The sequence below is a fragment of the Schistocerca gregaria genome, chromosome 7 (assembly GCF_023897955.1).
Source record: "Schistocerca gregaria isolate iqSchGreg1 chromosome 7, iqSchGreg1.2, whole genome shotgun sequence".
Taxonomy (NCBI): Eukaryota; Metazoa; Arthropoda; class Insecta; order Orthoptera; family Acrididae; genus Schistocerca; species Schistocerca gregaria.
The window spans coordinates 218474831-218493986 of NC_064926.1; the positions used below are offsets into that span (position 1 = coordinate 218474831).

The following is a 19156-nucleotide window of genomic DNA, read 5'->3' on the forward strand; positions in this document are numbered from 1 at the left end:
GGCCTATAATAATAGCTTGCGACGATACGGGCCACTCTTATTTGGATCTTCTTTATCTCCTCTATTAATCTTAAAACTTAATGGTCTCAGACGGACGAAGAAAACACAAGAAACGATCGAAAGAGGGGTTTTGTAAGCTACGTGTTTCGTGTGTAAGTTATCTCTTCTAAGGATGTGTCTTATCAATCTCAGTCTGGCATCTCCTTTTCCCACAACTTTATTTGATAATTGTTCTTGTTTACATTGATATGGGCGTTTACTTGAAGACATTTTGCGGTTGTTACTATCTGTAATGATCAATTTTATAATTGAACAATGTGGGGGCATTTCCGCATACTTTTATGCAGTACTGACGATCTACTAGACTCTGCGTGAAGCTTCGATACTGTGGAGGTTTTCCTGCATTTGTTAGGTGGCCAGTTTTCACCGAAACTGCCACTCAATATGTTTCGGAATATTTTTACGCTCATTTCTCTTGATCACGTAGTCGATCAGTAACTCTGCATACTAACTGCCATCGAGATTCAGTACCTCCGATGACTCTTTCCTTTTATTGCTTTCCGTTCACTTCCATTTTTAGTACAGTGAAGGTTCTCCACAGTCGGTAGCCAGAGGGATAGCTACTAAGAGATAAGAATCCTTATAAAAGGAGTTGGCTATCACCAAAATGTTCAGAACCCTAGGCGAAGCCGCAGCCTGAGGGGGAAGGCAGGCATTCAGTTCCCTCATCCTACGCTGTCCAGGAGGGATATGGGATGGCCATTTTCTGTCTAGAAAACACGTAATTGTTATTAGAAGCCTTTTAGCAAGATAAGAAGTCTCTGGCCTATTGCCGCTTCCCAGACTTTAGCGTGTGAAACTATACTGATGAGCCAAAACATTATGACCACTGCATACCGCGACGTTCGATGCCATCTGGTGCAGTTGCGGGCACGGAACGCGGTAACAAAAGTATGTAAACGAAGCAGACTCGGACGAGGGATCACCCTTCCGAAGATAGGGGCTGCAAATGGGGAAACCCCTTCAGGTAAGCCACTTTGATAAAGGGCTGATTATTATTACGCAGAACCTGTGGACGAGTATCTCGAAAACGGCGAAACAGGTCGAATGTCACGTGCTACTGTCGTGAGAATATAAGGAAAGAGGTAGAAGAACAGTGAAACTACCACTAGGCGCTAAGTGATTGGACGTCCCTGACTTTTCACAGAACATGGGGTTCGGAGGCTTGCCTGGTCTGTAAAGTGGCATCTCTGCCGAAAGAGTACAATTCTGGAATGTCTCATAGCACACCATTCATCGTACATTGTTGAACATGGCGCTCTGCAGCAGACCACCCCTATGTGTTCACATGATTCGCCAACGAAATCGTCAGTTACGATTGAAGTGGTCATGGGACCATCAGGATTCGACCGTCGATCAATGGAAACGTGTCGGCTCTTAGCTCTTCGGGTGACTCACGATTTTGCTACACTAGATCGATGGTCGTCTCCAGGAACGCCGTCATCAAGGTGAATGGCGGCTCGAAACGTGCGGCGCTCCACGGACGCAGGCTGGTGGGAGCAGTATGATGCTATGGGAGACATTCTCCTTCGCTTGCAGGGGACCTGTAGTAGTAATCAAAAACACGCTGACAGCGGCGAACCATCTGCATACCTTCATGCTTGATGTCTTCCCGACGGCGATGTAATCTTGCAGCAGTATAATTGTCTTTGCCTCGTAAATCCTATGGAACCGATGTAGGTCGCTATCAGGCGCCCTCACAGCGTACGTGTATCAGCGGCCCGTTATTTGCGCGAATTACATGACCTGTGGGTAGACGACGAACGATTCATACCTCCACAAACCTACAAAAAAACTGTAGGATCCCTGATACACAGAATCAATAATGTGTTCCGTCCCAAAGACGGGCAAACAATCTAATAAGCGTGTGGTCACTTTGTTTTGGCTCATCAGTGTACGTTACTTTAGCGGCAATCTTGAGTTCTGGTTGTTTCTTACTGCTATTTTCCGTAGAACATGCAGTTTCTCGGCCGTACCTAATTGTCAGCCTTCTCATTGGTCCTTTTTAGAATGGTGCCAGTTAGAGGAAAGATTTTTTGTCTCCCTACCCACGTCAGACCGCTATTGGTTGGAAAGAACAAAAATCCGCAAGAATAGGAGATTGTTTATCATCTTTACTTGGGTTTTTCTGGACAGAACTTGCAATATCTGCCACCTCTGAACGGCGAGTTCCTCCTTTGTCGTAAAGCAGCCAAGTTACAGAGCGCCCGGAAAGAGCACAGTTCCCTTCAGGCTTTTGAAGAGTAATGACCTGTCACAGGGCGACGAGAAGGTAATGTCTTCTTGTTAGGGGACGGAAGAGTACCTCTTGCACTGGAGATTATGGAGTGAAGACTTATTGCTGGACGACTGATGAGGTGAGCATTGCTGTCGCAAAGGAATGTTTCCACTCGAGTTCTAAGAACAGAAAGAGAAACGAACTCTGGGTATCCAGCCACTACTGCCACCGCCTTACATACTGCGCTGCGAGAGTGGTAAGATGAACCATCGCTGCATTCGATTCAGTACAGATGTGATATTACTTTGCTCCCTTCAGAATCCGATTATTCCGCTTTAATACTCCGCAGCTAGGTAGTCTGCTTTCAGTATGCCCATTTGCCGTCTCACCTGTGTCCGATACTATTTGTCCGTGTTCTTCCTGTACTTTACTAAAAGTGCGTTGAGTCACTGGTCGTGTTTGTGTGTTATCGGCATAACTTTGCATTTATCATGCCCACCCATGACCAAGTATTAAGTGACCAATTGTTTACCTCAGTGGGTAACGCAAGTATTTTATTTCACGAAAATAAATCTAACTGTTATAGTTACCACTTGTTTCTACTATAGATTAGACTAGCTTAGCGCCCGCTTCTTCGCTCGCGTAGACTGTATGGCATACAGAGATATTTGCTGTTATGTCATATACAGACACGGTTGGAGACTGTGACTGTTATATAAAATAAGCGGTGTACAATTCTTATTAATCGAATTTTTATGTTGTTCACAAATTGCAACACCTTCTAAGCTTTCCACGCTAATTAAGGTCATATAAGCTTGGTCTTTTCCGAATGTACTTCTGACCAAAAGCGGTTCTGGTAGCTCGGGTTCGTAGTCTTTGTTAATCATGCCTTTTACGTTCTTTTGGAGATATTTCCAAAGTAACTTTCATCCTCTAAAAAATATTTCTCTACATCTAGCTGAGAAGTGCAACACCAATTTTCATAAATTTGGCTTTAATTTTTTTTTAATTGTAACGAAATATTTTCTTAAACATTTTCATCCCCTATTGCACTCCCTTAGTTGAATTTCACTGAAACACGTATTGATTTATTTCTACCCGAAAAGTCAGATATCAGTTGTGATGGATGTAGTCTTAAAATTGCTTTAGCAGCTCACTAGTAATAACTTATTTTGCAAAAAAATTTCACCCAGTGTTTTACACCCTTTGTGATTGCATTTCCAAAAATGCTGAGATACGTATATTATCATCTCTAATCGAGAAGTCAAACAACAATTTTCAAAGATTTAGCTTTTAAAATGCTTTCGCAATGAACTATTTCCAAACAACCTTTCATTCCCCGTTTCACACGCATTGGGGTTGAATTTACAAAAACAGTGTAACACGTATTATTTTTTTTATTTTTCCCTTTCAAGCCAAATTTAAATTTTCGTAGATATAGCTTTAAAAATGCGTTCATAATAACACATTTTAATAAAAAACCTCATTCCCCATTTCACCCACTTGGGGGTTCAATTTCCAAAAACACTGAAACTCGTTGGTTTTTACATATAACCGAGAAGTCAAATACCAATGTTCATAGATACAGCTTTAAAAATACTTTAGTAGTTTTTTAATAAGGATATATTTTAAAAAAATCACGCACTATTTCACCCCCATAAGGTTAAATTTCCAAAAATTCTAAAACACGTATTTCTTTACTTCTGACTGAGAAACCAGATACCAATTTTCGCAGGTCTAGCTTCAAAATTGCTTTAATAGTGACATTTTTCAATAAAACACTACATCCCGTATTACACCCCTTAGGGTTGGAATTTCGAAAAATCCCTTCTTAAACGACATCTACAGTATAACATTCACACGTTCTGCAAATTTCAACTTTCTATCCTTAGCGGTTTGGCTGGGCGATGATGCGTCACTCAGGACATTACCTTTTATATGTAGGAAGATGATCCCTCTTCTCATTAACATGACCATGTGCGTGTTGTGGTACCCACATTCTCAAAAAATGGCTCTGAGCACTATGGGACTTAACAGCTATGGTCATCAGCCCCCTAGAACTTAGAACTACTTAAACCTAACTAACCTAAGGACAGCACACAACACCCAGTCATCACAAATCAGAGAAAATACCTGACCCCGCCGGGAATCGAACCCGGGAACCCGGGCATGGGAAGCGAGAACGCTACCGCACGACCACGAGCGGCGGACCTCCATATTTTCATGTTTGATTGAGCCACCGGTATTAATTATCATTCAGTAAGACTTTTCCGTTGCGCGACATTATCATTTCCTTTAACTAATTTGCATGATCATATTGGGCGCTTTTCTGCTCTGTAGTCACCAGAGGTCGGACCTCAACATCATAGGTGTATGCAAAACAGCACACCCGACACCCCACAACACATCAACAATTTTGTAACGTTGCGTCTGCCTTTAGACTTCTGAATACGATGACTGCAATCAACCGACTATTAGCATGTCGCCATTACATATCACTTAGCACTGGAAGATAAATTTGTGTGCAGTGTTTGCAGTGACTGACCTGCGGCGCGCAGAGGATGTTCATGGTGTACTCCATCTCCTGCAGGAGGTCGACGCTGTCGAGCAGGCCCTTGAGGACCACCTGCCCGATCAGGTCGTGGCGGGAGAACCGGTCGAAGTCGTAGACGGAGAACTGCAGGTACCGATGGCGGAGGTCATCGTACGGAACACTGCAAGATACAGAGATGTGATTCGGTAGGCGCTGCGGACCATTTGCACGACGAAGTTATACTGGAGAACTGGAAAAAGGCATCTGCTTGACGAACATTGGCATGTGGCTGTTCAAGGTACTTGTTCGGCCAAGTACTTGTACTGCTTTCGGGACTGAGAGGAAGTTTTCTCGCAATTCAAATGCTTCAAATGGCTCTGAGCACTATGGAACTTAACTTCTGAAGTCATCAGTCCCCTATAACTCAAAACTACTTAAACCTAACTAACCTAAGGACATCACACACATCCATGCCCGAGGCAGGATTCGAACCTGCGACCGTAGCGGTCGTGCGGGTCCAGACTGTAGCGCCTAGAACCGCTCGGCCACCCTGGTCGACTTTCTCGCAGTAAGTGACAGAATGTAAACAAACGAGATTTGGTCGTGTGAAAGTTTGCAAAATGGAGGGATCATATAAATTGACCAAAAATGAGTAATAAACCCTATTTACCACAGACTTTGGAATTTACCCCGTAACCTCTAGAGATTTTAAAATAATTGCTTGATCATCATACAGAAACACTTGATTAAACTGAACTGTAGTATTTTATTCATAGAATAAATTACTAATTGATGGATTCTAAAATTTACATGAAGGTTTTGCGTGTGCTGCAGAGAGGTGAGAGGTATAGAAATAGAATAATGTTATTTGACATGTAGAGAAGTATTTTTTGATGATTCTAATGTTGATGTAATTAGTTTCAATTTATAATTACCAATTTTCATTTAAATGGCGATGATAGTTAGATGTGTTCTTTTTTATGAAGCATAAAGCCGTGAGCTCAAGGATACCTCTGTTTTGTGGCGAGGGGGAGGCGGAGAGGGTCAATGGCGGACAAGACCAGTCTGATAAGGGCAGCAAAACAAATCAGTGGGATTCTCTTGCAGCTCACTTGTGAAATGAGCTAGTTTTCTTAGGAACTTGAGTTCAGGGTTGCGATAGAAAACAGTACCAACCACGATGGTATTCTCTTTCTTGCTATAATCGAGCCCTGAGATGCGACCCAGGAAGATACCTCAGCCTCACCAACGTCTCTCTTCTGGTTTATCGAAATTATAGTCCAAGTCACTTGATCAATGTTCTCCGCAACTGGACGCGTCGTAGGTGCCAAGTTGGCGAGAGTTTTTGGAGTGAGAGACCGTACACTCGGGGTAATACACTCGTGGAAATGGAAAAAAGAACACAATGACACCGGTGTGTCAGACCCACCATACTTGCTCCGGACACTGCGAGAGGGCTGTACAAGCAATGATCACACGCACGGCACAGCGGACACACCAGGAACCGCGGTGTTGGCGCTAGCTGCGCAGCATTTGTGCACCGCCGCCGTCAGTGTCAGCCAGTTTGCCGTGGCATACGGAGCTCCATCGCAGTCTTTAACACTGGTAGCATGCCGCGACAGCGTGGACGTGAACCGTATGTGCAGTTGACGGACTTTGAGCGAGGGCGTATAGTGGGCATGCGGGAGGCCGGGTGGACGTACCGCCGAATTGCTCAACACGTGGGGCGTGAGGTCTCCACAGTACATTGATGTTGTCGCCAGTGGTCGTCGGAAGGTGCACGTGCCCGTCGACCTGGGACCGGACCGCAGCGACGCACGGATGCACGCCAAGACCGTAGGATCCTACGCAGTGCCGTAGGGGACCGCACCGCCACTTCCCAGCAAATTAGGGACACTGTTGCTCTTGGGGTATCGGCGAGGACCATTCGCAACCGTCTCCATGAAGCTGGGCTACGGTCCCGCACACCGTTAGGCCGTCTTCCGCTCACGCCCCAACATCGTGCAGTCCGCCTCCAGTGGTGTCACGACAGGCGTGAATGGAGGGACGAATGGAGACGTGTCGCCTTCAGCGATGAGAGTCGCTTCTGCCTTGGTGCCAATGATGGTCGTATGCGTGTTTGGCGCCGTGCAGGTGAGCGCCACAATCAGGACTGCATACGACCGAGGCACACAGGGCCAACACCCGGCATCATGGTGTGGGGAGCGATCTCCTACACTGTCCGTACACCTCTGGTGATCGTCGAGGGGACGCTGAATAGTGCACGGTACAGCCAAACCGTCATCGAACCCATCGTTCTACCATTCCTAGAACGGAAAGGGAACTTGCTGTTCCAACAGGACAATGCACGTCCGCATGTATCCCGTGCCATCCAACGTGCTCTAGAAGGTGTAAGTCAACTACCCTGGCCAGCAAGATCTCCGGATCTGTCTCCCATTGAGCATGTTTGGGACTGGATGAAGCGTCGTCTGATGCGGTCTGCACGTCCAGCACGAACGCTGGTCCAACTGAGGCGCCAGGTGGAAATGGCATGGCAAGCCGTTCCACAGGCCTACATCCAGCATCTCTACGATCGTCTCCATGGGAGAATAGCAGCCTGCATTGCTGCGAAAGGTGGATATACACTGTACTAGTGCCGACATTGTGCATGCTCTGTTGCCTGTGTCTATGTGCCTGTGGTTCTGTCAGTGTGATCATGTGATGTATCTGACCCCAGGAATGTGTCAATAAAGTTTCCCCTTCCTGGGACAATGAATTCACGGTGTTCTTATTTCAATTTCCAGGAGTGTAGTAAGAATTCCTAAAATACTTTGTGCTTCTAGAGGAATTGTACGAGGGCGTGCTTAAAAGTAATGCCTCCGAATTTTGTGAAAACACTTGAAGCTCACTAAAAAGCACAAATGTTACTAGCATTCTACATCTTTATTTTCCATTTTTCCATACTTATTTCTCAACAGTCACCCTGGCGACGAACACAATTGTCCCAACGGGAGACTAGTTTGTTGGTACCGTCCTCTAGAAAGTTTGACTTTGTTGAGGGAGCCACAACCTAAACTCTGCTTGCACCACTTCATCATTATTAAAATGAAATCCTCGAAGGTGTTCTTTGAGTTTTGTAAACAGTTGCAAGTCGGTTGGTCCAAGTCAGGACTCTATAGATGATGATTGATAACGGTGACCCCAAGGCACAGGATTGTTACAGGTGTCGCAGCGCTCGTTTGTGGTCTGGCCTTGTCATGTTGAAAGAAAAAGTGGTCCATGTATTCTTCGAATTCAAAATTCGATTACAGCACGCTGTTTCCCCTGCACCGACATAATTACGTTACACACTATGTTAAACGCTACAATTCGGAGCCCTCTAGCGGCAGGGGATGGCAACGTGCGTCAGCGAAGCGGGAAAGTCGACCGAGTAATGTGCATGACCAGTAATACGTTCCCGATTTTGAGAACAGAATGAAATATTCGGGGGTACTACTTGTCAACATGCCCTCGTAGATCTTGTATGAAGTCGTAGTATAGTCTAATTCGAATAAAACACTCTTGTTAACATGTGTCCAATTTTCATTGATTGCAGAGATATAGCTGCTAGACCGTAACCCAGACTAATACCACAGAAAGTGTTAGGCAAAAGAAAATAAATTCACAGTCAATTTTCGTAAAACCCACCTCTGATTTCAATGCACTTTCAAATTTCTTTATACCGACGTGTCCGTTCTTCTGAGGTCGTCCTAGCGTTCTTTTATGTGGACAGCAATGTTCTAAATCCGAGCGATCAATTCATCTATTGTGCTTACTTTTTCTTTGTAGAATTAGCCTTTCAATTATCGCCACAGACAAAAATTAAAGGCGTAACTTCCGGGTGTCTTAGCAGCCAAGAAACATAACCATTTCTGTCGATCAATCTTCCGGGAAATGTTAAGATTAGAAGATGAATCATCTGATTACTAGAATTTCATTCTCCTGAAACATCTTGTGTCTAGCGACGTTTATGACTCAAGAACCGTAAATTCCCTGCATAATTTACTTAACTGGAAGGTTAACTGCTGCCCTGTAATTCGCAGCTACATGTAAAGGTCCTGCAGCCTACAGGCTAGGCAACTCGCAATCACGTTCCACTGTCGCTACTCGCATCTCAACCAGAAAGGTCCTTTCGAAAGATCAGAAAATATTCTTTTCGTAGCCTCTTCTAGATTAATGACTTTCTTAGCCTGCAAAATCTGACGAATAATACTTGCCTTCTCTTTCTCACCGATTTAAGTTCAGAAACATTGTTTGCTGATGTAAAGGTAAACTTTAGGTGCCCAGTAGATCTCGGTTATCGAGTAACTGTTTTATTCTTCTCGATGTTACGACTGGCGTGTGGCCTTTCTGTTGACCCACAACCCCAGTATTAACCTTGATGAATCAGTGTAAAAGTTCATTGTTTCATTTACGCCTGTAAGATTCGTCGAGGCTTCGCGGAAAGGAACGTGCAATCGTTAGTGGAAGTGGTGGGCGTTTTATGAATATAAGTACTAGAGAAAGAAAAGGCTATAATTTAATGCCTCGTATAAACCATTTTTTCACGAGAGTAAGTTTAATCTACATCAATAATGGGAATAAAGAAGTTCTTTTCCGACTTACGATGGGTGCCTGACAAAAGTGGAAGTTAATGTATACTGAATTTCAGATCATTTTGGGTGCTAGAGAAATGTTAGGAACGCGAGAGTCAGCGCTGATCCCAACACTTATACTAGAACACAAATTAAAGAGTGGCAAATCTATGTATATGGCCTTCTAAAGGAACTTTCTTATAATGTAGACTGAAGTACACTGTTTGGAATTGTGAAAGCAGCAAGGATAAAATAGATTATTTACAACTTTTACAGAAACCAGACTGGAGTTATAAGGAGCAAGTAGTGGTAGAGAAAGAGTAAGACGAAGTTGTAGTCTACCCTCGATGTCATTCAATCATTCAATTACTACACTGAGCAGCCAGTAAAGGAAACCAAGAAGAAATTTGAAAAGGGAGCAGAACTAAAATTTTTTATATGGCCCATGACAGAGTAATTCTGTCAAAGACGCAAAGGACTTCCAAGATCTGTTGAACGGAATGGTTAGTGTCTTGAAAAGTGATTCTAAGATGAAATTTAACAAAAGTAAAACAAGTCTAATGGAATGTAGCCGAATTAAATCAGTAGACGCTGAGGGAATTAGATTAGAAAATGAGACACTGAAAGTAGAGGATGAGGTTTGGTATTTGGGCGGCAAAAAAATTATGACAGCGGAACTAGAAAGGATCTAAAATGGAGACTGCCATAACGAAAAGAGCGTTTCTGAAATGAGGATTTCGTTAACACTGAATACAAATTTAAGTATTAGGAGGTCTTTTCTGAAACTACTTATCTGAAGTTTATTAGTATGGAAATGAAAAGTGAGTAGTAAATGAGCACACAAGGAGAGATTAGAACTTCTGTCATGCGATGCCACAGAAGAATGCTGAAGATATTGTAGGTTCACCGAGTAACTAATGAGCAGGTACTCAATATAATACAGGAAAGAAGAAATTTAGGAGATAAGTTAAAGAAAAAAAGGATTGCTTGAAAGGACACATTCTTAGATATCAAGATCTAGTGAATTTGGTAATGGCAGGAAGCGTTGGTGATAAAAATTGTAGAAAGAGGGCAAACATATTGAAAGTTTGCAAAGTCGAATTTTACCTACGAAGAACATACACTCCTGGAAATGGAAAAAAGAACACATTGACACCGGTGTGTCAGACCCACCATACTTGCTCCGGACACTGCGAGAGGGCTGTACAGGCAATGATCACACGCACGGCACAGCGGACACACTAGGAACCGCGATGTTGGCCGTCGAATGGCGCTAGGTGCGCAGCATTTGTGCACCGCCGCCGTCAGTGTCAGCCTGTTTGCCGTGGCATACGGAGCTCCATCGCAGTCTTTAACACTGGTAGCATGCCGCGACAGCGTGGACGTGAACCGTATGTGCAGTTGACGGACTTTGAGCGAGGGCGTATAGTGGGCATGCGGGAGGCCGGGTGGACGTACCGCCGAATTGCTCAACACGTGGGGCGTGAGGTCTCCACAGTACATCGATGTTGTCGCCAGTGGTCGGCGGAACGTGCACGTGCCCGTCGACCTGGGACCGGACTGCAGCGACGCACGGATGCACGCCAAGACCGTAGGATCCTACGCAGTGCCGTAGGGGACCGCACCGCCACTTTCCAACAAATTAGGGACACTGTTGATCCTGTGGTATCGGCGAGGACCATTCGCAACCGTCTCCATGAAGCTGGGCTACGGTCCCGCACACCGTTAGGCCGTCTTCCGCTCACGCCCCAACATCGTGCAGCCCGCCTCCAGTGGTGTCGCGACAGGCGTGAATGGAGGGACGAATGGAGACGTGTCGTCTTCAGCGATGAGAGTCGCTTCTGCCTTGGTGCCAATGATGGTCGTATGCGTGTTTGGCGCCGTGCAGGTGAGCGCCACAATCAGGACTGCATACGACCGAGGCACACAGGGCCAACACCCGGCATCATGGTGTGGGGAGCGATCTCCTACACTGTCCGTACACCTCTGGTGATCGTCGAGGGGACACTGAATAGTGCACGGTACATCCAAACCGTCATCGAACCAATCGTCCTACCATTCCTAGACCGTCAAAGGAACTTGCTGTTCCAACAGGACAATGCACGTCCGCATGTATCCCGTGCCACCCAACGTGCTCTAGAAGGTGTAAGTCAACTACCCTGGCCAGCAAGATCTCCGGATCTGTCTCCCATTGAGCATGTTTGGGACTGGATGAAGCGTCGTCTCACGCGGTCTGCACGTCCAGCACGAACGCTGGTCCAACTGAGGCGCCAGGTGGAAATGGCATGGCAAGCCGTTCCACAGGACTACATCCAGCATCTCTACGATTGTCTCCATCGGAGAATAGCAGCCTGCATTGCTGCGAAAGGTCAACTTAAAATCCATAGACCCTTTTAACATTGCAGGGGAAATAATTTACGACTAGACATGAAAGTCAGTGTTATTGAAGTATAAGAAAAAAATCGAACGCAACATAAAGCACTATAGAAAAAGTTTAATTGCATTCTTCACTTGATTGTTTTGGGATTCCATGATTCTAGGAAGAACGCACCGCGATTGGATTACCTAAGCACAGTGTACCCAAGAGAACATTATCTATCTTGAATCTGAGAGAAAGCGGATAAGAAAACTGAAACATTTTGAAATTTGTTCTCAAAAAGGGATGAATCAGGTTCACGTTGCCAAAAACGATTTGTGATGTTTTTGAACGTTATATGATACCTATAGCTGATGCACAAAACTAACTGAATATTTTTTGTCTGGAAATTTTGATGTCTAAGATGCACCTCAGTATTATCAACACGGCGCATGAGAAGTTATGAAATGTGACGAAAATTTTAGCAACATTAGCACATTGGGAACCATTGATATCTATATGTATGGAATTAAAAATCGTATACGAAAAGGTTCCGATCCATTTATGCTTTTTAAGAAGTAGCCCAAATTCAGATACTCCAAATGGTGAATCTAAATTCTAACTCCTAAAAGTATCTCAAGTAGAACATAGTTTCACATTTTCATGGGTGACTAAATTTGGCCACGTACGACAATAGTGCGTGAAAAATGTGTTCATCGAAGCAATGTGAACTTGCACAGGCGCAAGAACTTGCACAGGCGCAAGAAAAATGCTGATGCTGTGTGGACGGGTAGTTTGGAAATTTATTGCCTTGTGAAAAAACAAAATCTCACAAATAAAATCTCTGATAGTTTTGCTAAACGTGTCATGACCAAAGTCGTGGCGAAAACTGGTGGTCAGAGGTCTACTCGGATAAGAGAAGTGAGATCCTAATCCGTACCGCATCTGCAAGCCTTCTGTCCTCATCCGTGGATACTAAAATTTTGTTCACAACTTTATCCCGTCCGGTGCACTGGAAATTTGGCGGTTGACTTTTCGGTTGCTTAAGTCAGACTTCGCAGTTTAGAATCCATGGAGTAGGAAGGCAAATGCCGATCATGACAACTTTCTAATATAACATAGCCTGTCTCATTCTTGATGCGTTTCTTATGTTAATATCTTCTGTTGTAATTACTGAAAAGAATTTTGTGAAATTATTTGCGGGACAGTTCTGCACAGTAAGAAGTCAAATGAAGTCGTGTTACAAGTTATTATCACATATTGCACAATGTTAAACATTGTATGGAAAGAACGACATTGCTGTTGCGCTGGCGATCACAGTGGTTGATTGTTTTTAGAATTATTAAATTATTTGGCACAACCACATTTACGAGGGCCAGTCAGAATTTGATTTCGTTCATTAGGTTTGTAATGTAGTAATCGTGAATTTGGCGCAGTTCCTCAAACCTACTTCTTCGCCCACTCGAGTGACAGCGCGCTTCATCAAACGACGGAAGCTTTCTGTAAGTTCAGAAAATGGCCAGCGTCGATCTACGTACAAGACAGCGTTCTGTGATTGAATTCTCTACTGCAGAAGGTGAAACGCTCAATTCGTAGCTGTATAGAAGTTGAAGGAGAAACAGTGTTTGCTGATGCAACACACAGCAGTCAGCCAGCTAATGCAGTGACGTCACACAACGTCCAGCGTGTCGACCAAATCATCAGTAACAGCCCCTGTGTAACCACAGATCAGCTGTGTCGCCAATTATCCACCGGTGAAGGCAGTGTGGTGGCCATTAGTCAAAAACTGGGTTACGTCAAGACGTGCTAATGCTAGGCACCGAAAATGTTGACCGACCGCAATAAAACGGTAAGGAAAACAGTTCAGCCAATCTGTTGCACCGTCAGGTTTCCATCTGTTCAGTCCACTCGAAGAAGCTCATCGGAGGCATCATTTTGGAGATGAGGATACTTTGAAAAATTCTGTGCGCTAGTGGCTGAGGAAGCAGGACCATCAAGTTTACCAGACAGGCCAGTACTTCTCTTGTAAAATAAAAATAAAAGAAGGAAGCTTTACTTTCGGAATGACCCTCATCTTCCTAATGAAATACCCGGATTCGACCGACATTGGCCACCCTCGGACCATAAAATACATGCTGTAGTTCAGTGCCACCGCTGCGGAAACCACACTTGAGTGACAGCTGGTCATTTCGCTAGAAATAAATCTGTTAAATATTGGCTATATAGTTAGTTTTTGAAATGTCTAGTTATAAGTGTTGCATTTTGTACATGTAAACTGTTGATTGTTGCATCCAGTGGCAGATATCCTCGTTCTTCCTGCTCCTCTATTCTTTTGTATCCAAGATCAGTCCCCACGTCTTCCACGTTACTCTTCTTTCAAATATTTATAGTTTTTCCTTTCTTGCCGGGACTAAACGACAAAAAGGATAGGCTATTAATATTTAAAAGAAGAGTTATGAGAAAGATAGAGGGAGCGATCATAGAAAAGGAGAATAGAGGAGGAGGAGGAAGAACGAGGAAACCTATCTCTTGAAGCAACAACTAACAATCCTACCGAAGCAGAAGAGCAAAAGAATCCAGTGGCCGAGCCATGTAGCCTGTACACCAGAAGGAAGACAAGTGAAGAAGGCGCCTGAGGGAAAACCAAACACCAGACGCTCGACTGGAAGAAGAAGAAAGCGCTGGACGGATGATCTGGAGAAGGGTCTGCCAGCCCTGGGAACTGAAGACGCCTGGAGGAACCGAGAACGAAACAGGAGGGAGAAGATGCAGTTTATCGAGGCAGCGTGTATCTGCAAGGCCGATGATCTCTGGATATATATTTAGGTAAATTTAAGACAAATGTTGATAAATCCACTAATTTTATACCGAACTTAATTTATAATGTACGTGATAAGCAAACAGAGGGCAACCTGAAACTTCCTGGCAGATTAAAACTGTGTGCCGGACCGAGCCTCGAACTTGGGTCCTTTGCCTTGCCTTGAAAAGGACCCGAGTTCGAGTCTCGTTCCGGCACACAGTTTTAATCTGCCAGGAAGTTTCATATCAGCGCACACTCCGTTGCAGAGTGAAAATCTCATTCTGGAAACATCCCCCAGGCTGTGGCTAAGCCATATCTCCGCAATATCCTTTCTTTCAGGAGTGCTAGTTCTGCAAGGTTCGCAGGAGACCTTCTGTAAAGGTTGGAAGGTAGGAGACGAGGTACTGGCAGAATAAAGCTGTGAGGACGAGGCGTGAGTCGTGCTTCGGTAGCTCAGCGTGTTCGGTCAGAGGGATAGCAGCCCTCTGTAATAAAATAAAATAAAAAAAAAAACCACCTGCGTTAATGGATCAACAACGAACTTAAACGGGTGTCTTACGACGTCCGCCCCGAGCAGATGCAACGAACCAAAGTGAACAAAATGAGATAAAAAAAAGAAGTTGGTAGGGCACTTGCCCACGAAAGGCAAGGGACCCGAGTTCGAGTCTCGGTCCGGCACACAGTTTTAATCTGCCAGGAAGTCTCATATCAGCGCACACTCCGCTGCAGAGTGAATATCTCATTCTGGAAACAGAGGGCAGACCATGAAGCGAGGATTCCAAAGGATGTAGTGTGTCAGAAAATTCTTTATGATGCTTTTTGGTGGCTGTCGGTAATCGCATAAGTAACCTCTGTCACGGCAAACCGAAGAGGGAGGACTCAGACGTAAGGCAGCTAGTTGCTGGTATACGATGAGAGCAATGTGTTCATGGAAAAGTTGCGGAAATACAGGACGATGGACCGATTCCCTTTTTAGCTCTGCAACGCATTTTCTGTCTCCAATATAGTTGGCCTCCGTCCAGATTTTGTACTACAGATGGCGTCCAATAAGTAATGCAACACATTTTTGAGTTTATTGTGGGACATGGTGGAATATTTCCGCTTCAGCCCCTACAGTTTCGTGAAGTTCCTATAGATGGTGGCGCTATACGTAGCATTCAAAATGGTGTCTCTGACGGAGGTGCGTTCCATGCAGAGAGCTGTCACTGAGTTTCTATTGTTGGGAAGCCAGAGCATCGCAGAGCGTCGCCACAGAAATGCAGATGAGTTTCTCCTCCGTGGCAACACAAGGCCTCACATAAGTCTGCGCGCACCCGAGAGGAGCTGACAAAACTTCATGGGACTGTTCTTCCTCATCGACCCTACTGCCCGGTCTTGGCAACGTCCGACTTCCATGTGTCTGGCCCAATGAAGGATTCATTCCGCGGGAAACAGTACATGATGATGGGGAGGTTGCTGATGCAGCAAGACTTTGGCTCCGACGTCAACCAGAAGAGTGGTACAATGCAAGCATACGGACCCTCCCAGGAATGGCTTAATGCCGTCGTATTGAACGGAGATGATGTTGTAAAATAGGGTTTCTTAGCCAAAAGAGTGGGGAATAATATGGTATATTGGAATCCTGAATAAAACCAACCTGCTCTCAGAAAAAAATCTGTTGCATTATTTATTGAACGCCTCTTGTAATAATGACTTAAAATATAATAATTACTATGAGCTGCTTGTAATTCAAAAAGGCAAAAATCATAATACTGTCGCTGTCCATCTTCTAGCCACAACGCAATTACCACTGTAAATATCCTCAGATATATCCGCGCTGGCGCGGATCTTTAACGATAGCTTTATGGGCATACAAAGTGGTCTCGCAGACGGCATGCGTCCAGAGTTGTCTCACATTGATATAACAGGTAATGTCAGTATGAGATTCTGAGTTTGAAGAATATTTGTCTGCTCACCTAAAGATGAAGGTCTCGTTAAAAATGGGGTTGAGGTTCTTGCGGTGCACCTTGGTCTGGAACTTCTTCTTGCGGTCCGGCAGCAGGTAGACCTTCACGTACGGGTCGCTGCTGCCCATCATGTCCTTCACGGGCAGGTCGCGGGCCTCCAGCACCTGCAAGCACCGAGGAGATTCAGTAGGCTGGGGAGTGAAGCTGCCTTGTCGGTTTATGGAAGGGAACTTTCACTCTTTACCCAAGGAAGAGGTTTTTGAAAATTAACACGTGGAAATCGAGTGTTCGAGCAGCAGACAACCCTTGAGTGGTCGACAGCTATCCTATGGCGACTTATGATCTACCCTCACAGCTTTCATTTGTCAATAGCTACTCAGATCTCCTGTACCGCTTGCTGGATAAACGCTCCTGGGATCGAAGGTATAATGGCGAGCGGATTAGCCTTTACCTTTTTAAAGGAGTGTTTGTTCAGCAAGGTTGTTGCTTACTGAAGTCAAGCCGTGATCTCCCCCTACAACTTTATCTTCCCACTCCCACCATCACTCCAACTTTTCCCTCTACTACCAAACTGATAATTCCTTCATGCTTCAGGATGTGTCTTATGACACGATCCATTCGCTTGTAAAGTTGAGCGATAAATCTAATTTCTCCCAATGATATTCAGCATATCTTCATTAATTATATGATCTAATCCTCAATATTCCTCTACAACACCTCATTTCGAAAGCATTTGTTGTCTTATGTGAACTGTTTATCATCCGCATTTCACTTACGTTCAATGCTACACTTAGGACAAATGGCTTCAGAAAACATTTTCTACAATGGAGGTGATGTAAGAGGATCCCCGACAGTTGCAGTGGGCTGCGTGTGGCACACTTGCGAGCCCATCTCAACCAAATACGTAACCCGAATCTGTAAACCTCTCTGTGGCAACGCTTCAGTGTTGTCGCAGCTATACAGAAGAACACTACTTCAGCTGCAAGCGTTTGTGTTCCGCAAGTGAAAGCTGGCAAAAACGCTCCTGTCGGGGACCGTTTTACACTGTCTGGACTAAGACAGTTCCTCTGTACTTTGCCCACTGTCGTTTATGCTGCTGGCAAACCTGATCTACTACTTTATCTGTCTCTTTCCCTAAAATAATTTAATTTACCTGCATCTCACCTCTTTATGCTTGCATATATCGTTTGATTATGTTTATTTAATAAAATATTTTCGAAATTCCATCCCACCCATTGAACTAATCTTCCACACCCTTCGCTGTTTCTTACAGAAGTAGAATGTCATCGGCAAAGCTTGAAGTATTTACTCTGCCCATCATAACTGAAGGTTCACTTTTTCGAAACTCCATTATTGTCTCCCATTGCCTACAGCTTTCGTCTCTTCCAAAGCGTGCCCCCCTACGACGTCATACTCCATACTCGCGATGGGCGACGCTTCACACGTACGCGGAAAAGGCTATAGCTCAGAAGTTCATGTGTGATTTAAGGTGGATTGATGATGCCACATCAGCAAAAAACTGCAGCACAATTCTGGCCAACGCCACCATGAACGTGTCACACGAGGGCAAGGTCGTCACATCCGTCTTAAACCTTATATCACCCATTCTTTTGACGCCACTGCGACGGAGGTCTTAACCGTGACGCCCAGCTTTGAAGTCAGACAGTTTACTTATAGATGCTTGAGGAAAACGTTTCAAACACACCGTCGCTCATTGTCGAAACGAGAAGTCCTCAAGACATGGCGTAAATGGGTAAAATGAAGGTTGACGCCGCGTGGACTGTGGCGTCTTGCCACTCTTCGCGCGGCTCGCCCTGTCGGAGGTTCGACTCCTCTCTCGGGCATGAGTGTGTGTTGTCCTTAGCGTAAGTTAGTTTAAGTTAGATTAAGTAGTCTAAAGGCTAGGGGCGGATGAGCTTCCAGTTTGGTCCCATAGGAACTTCCCACAAATTTCAAAATTTTCCAAACTGCGACGGCCAGTGTTGAAATCATGCTATTTTCTTATGAGTAGCTAAGGAAAACATTTCAGACACAATATCGCTCAAAATCTACATAAAATAGCCTCAGGGGGGGCATATAGGCGTCAGTGAAACAACCTCTTTTCTTGGGCCCTGATTACCGAACATTTCGCGGTCGAGAATGGCAATTCGCCATGCAATAAACTACAGGACAATGTTCTTAAAGCCGTTGATACTGCTGACGCTCCCCCCTCCCTCCCCCTCGGCTTCAAGGACATTGTGAGCCTGCAATGCTAATGAACATGATTACTCCCCGTTGGAGTGTAGCACAACCACAATGACAGGTTTGATATACATCTTGGAACCACTTGGGACCATTAAAAACCATTCGACGAAATATTTGAATGTCATCTGAAGTGACAAACCATATTAATTCTTTTTCAGTCACCCTCTTTCTCGCCCTGCTACGGGGTGATCATGGGGCGAATTGCGATATTGACACATGGGTGAGTAAAATGGCAAAGCTTCCTTCTAAGACCCCCCAGTTTAAGAACAGCCTATTCATTTTTATTGAGCACATCAGAATTTTATCTGTGCAGAGAGTCGTAGAGTCCTAGCGCCTGCAGGCAGACAACCCTTTGACAGCCCTCCGCTTGTGCATGTCTGCTAGTAGTGAGCAACAGTGTAACATGC

General features: G+C 44.7%; 1 protein-coding gene across 2 annotated transcripts in view; it reads right to left on the reverse strand.

Annotated features, from left to right (window-relative positions):
• Positions 1–19156, reverse strand: part of LOC126281503 (synaptotagmin-10-like) — an 865953-nt gene that overhangs the window by 272927 nt on the left and 573870 nt on the right. For both annotated transcript variants that reach the window (XM_049980517.1, XM_049980518.1), the window contains exons 5-6: positions 16515–16669; positions 4824–4992 (exon numbers count right to left, since the gene is read on the reverse strand). In XM_049980517.1, coding sequence (XP_049836474.1) covers positions 4824–4992; positions 16515–16669 — 324 coding nt within the window. The remainder of the gene's footprint in view (positions 1–4823; positions 4993–16514; positions 16670–19156) is intronic.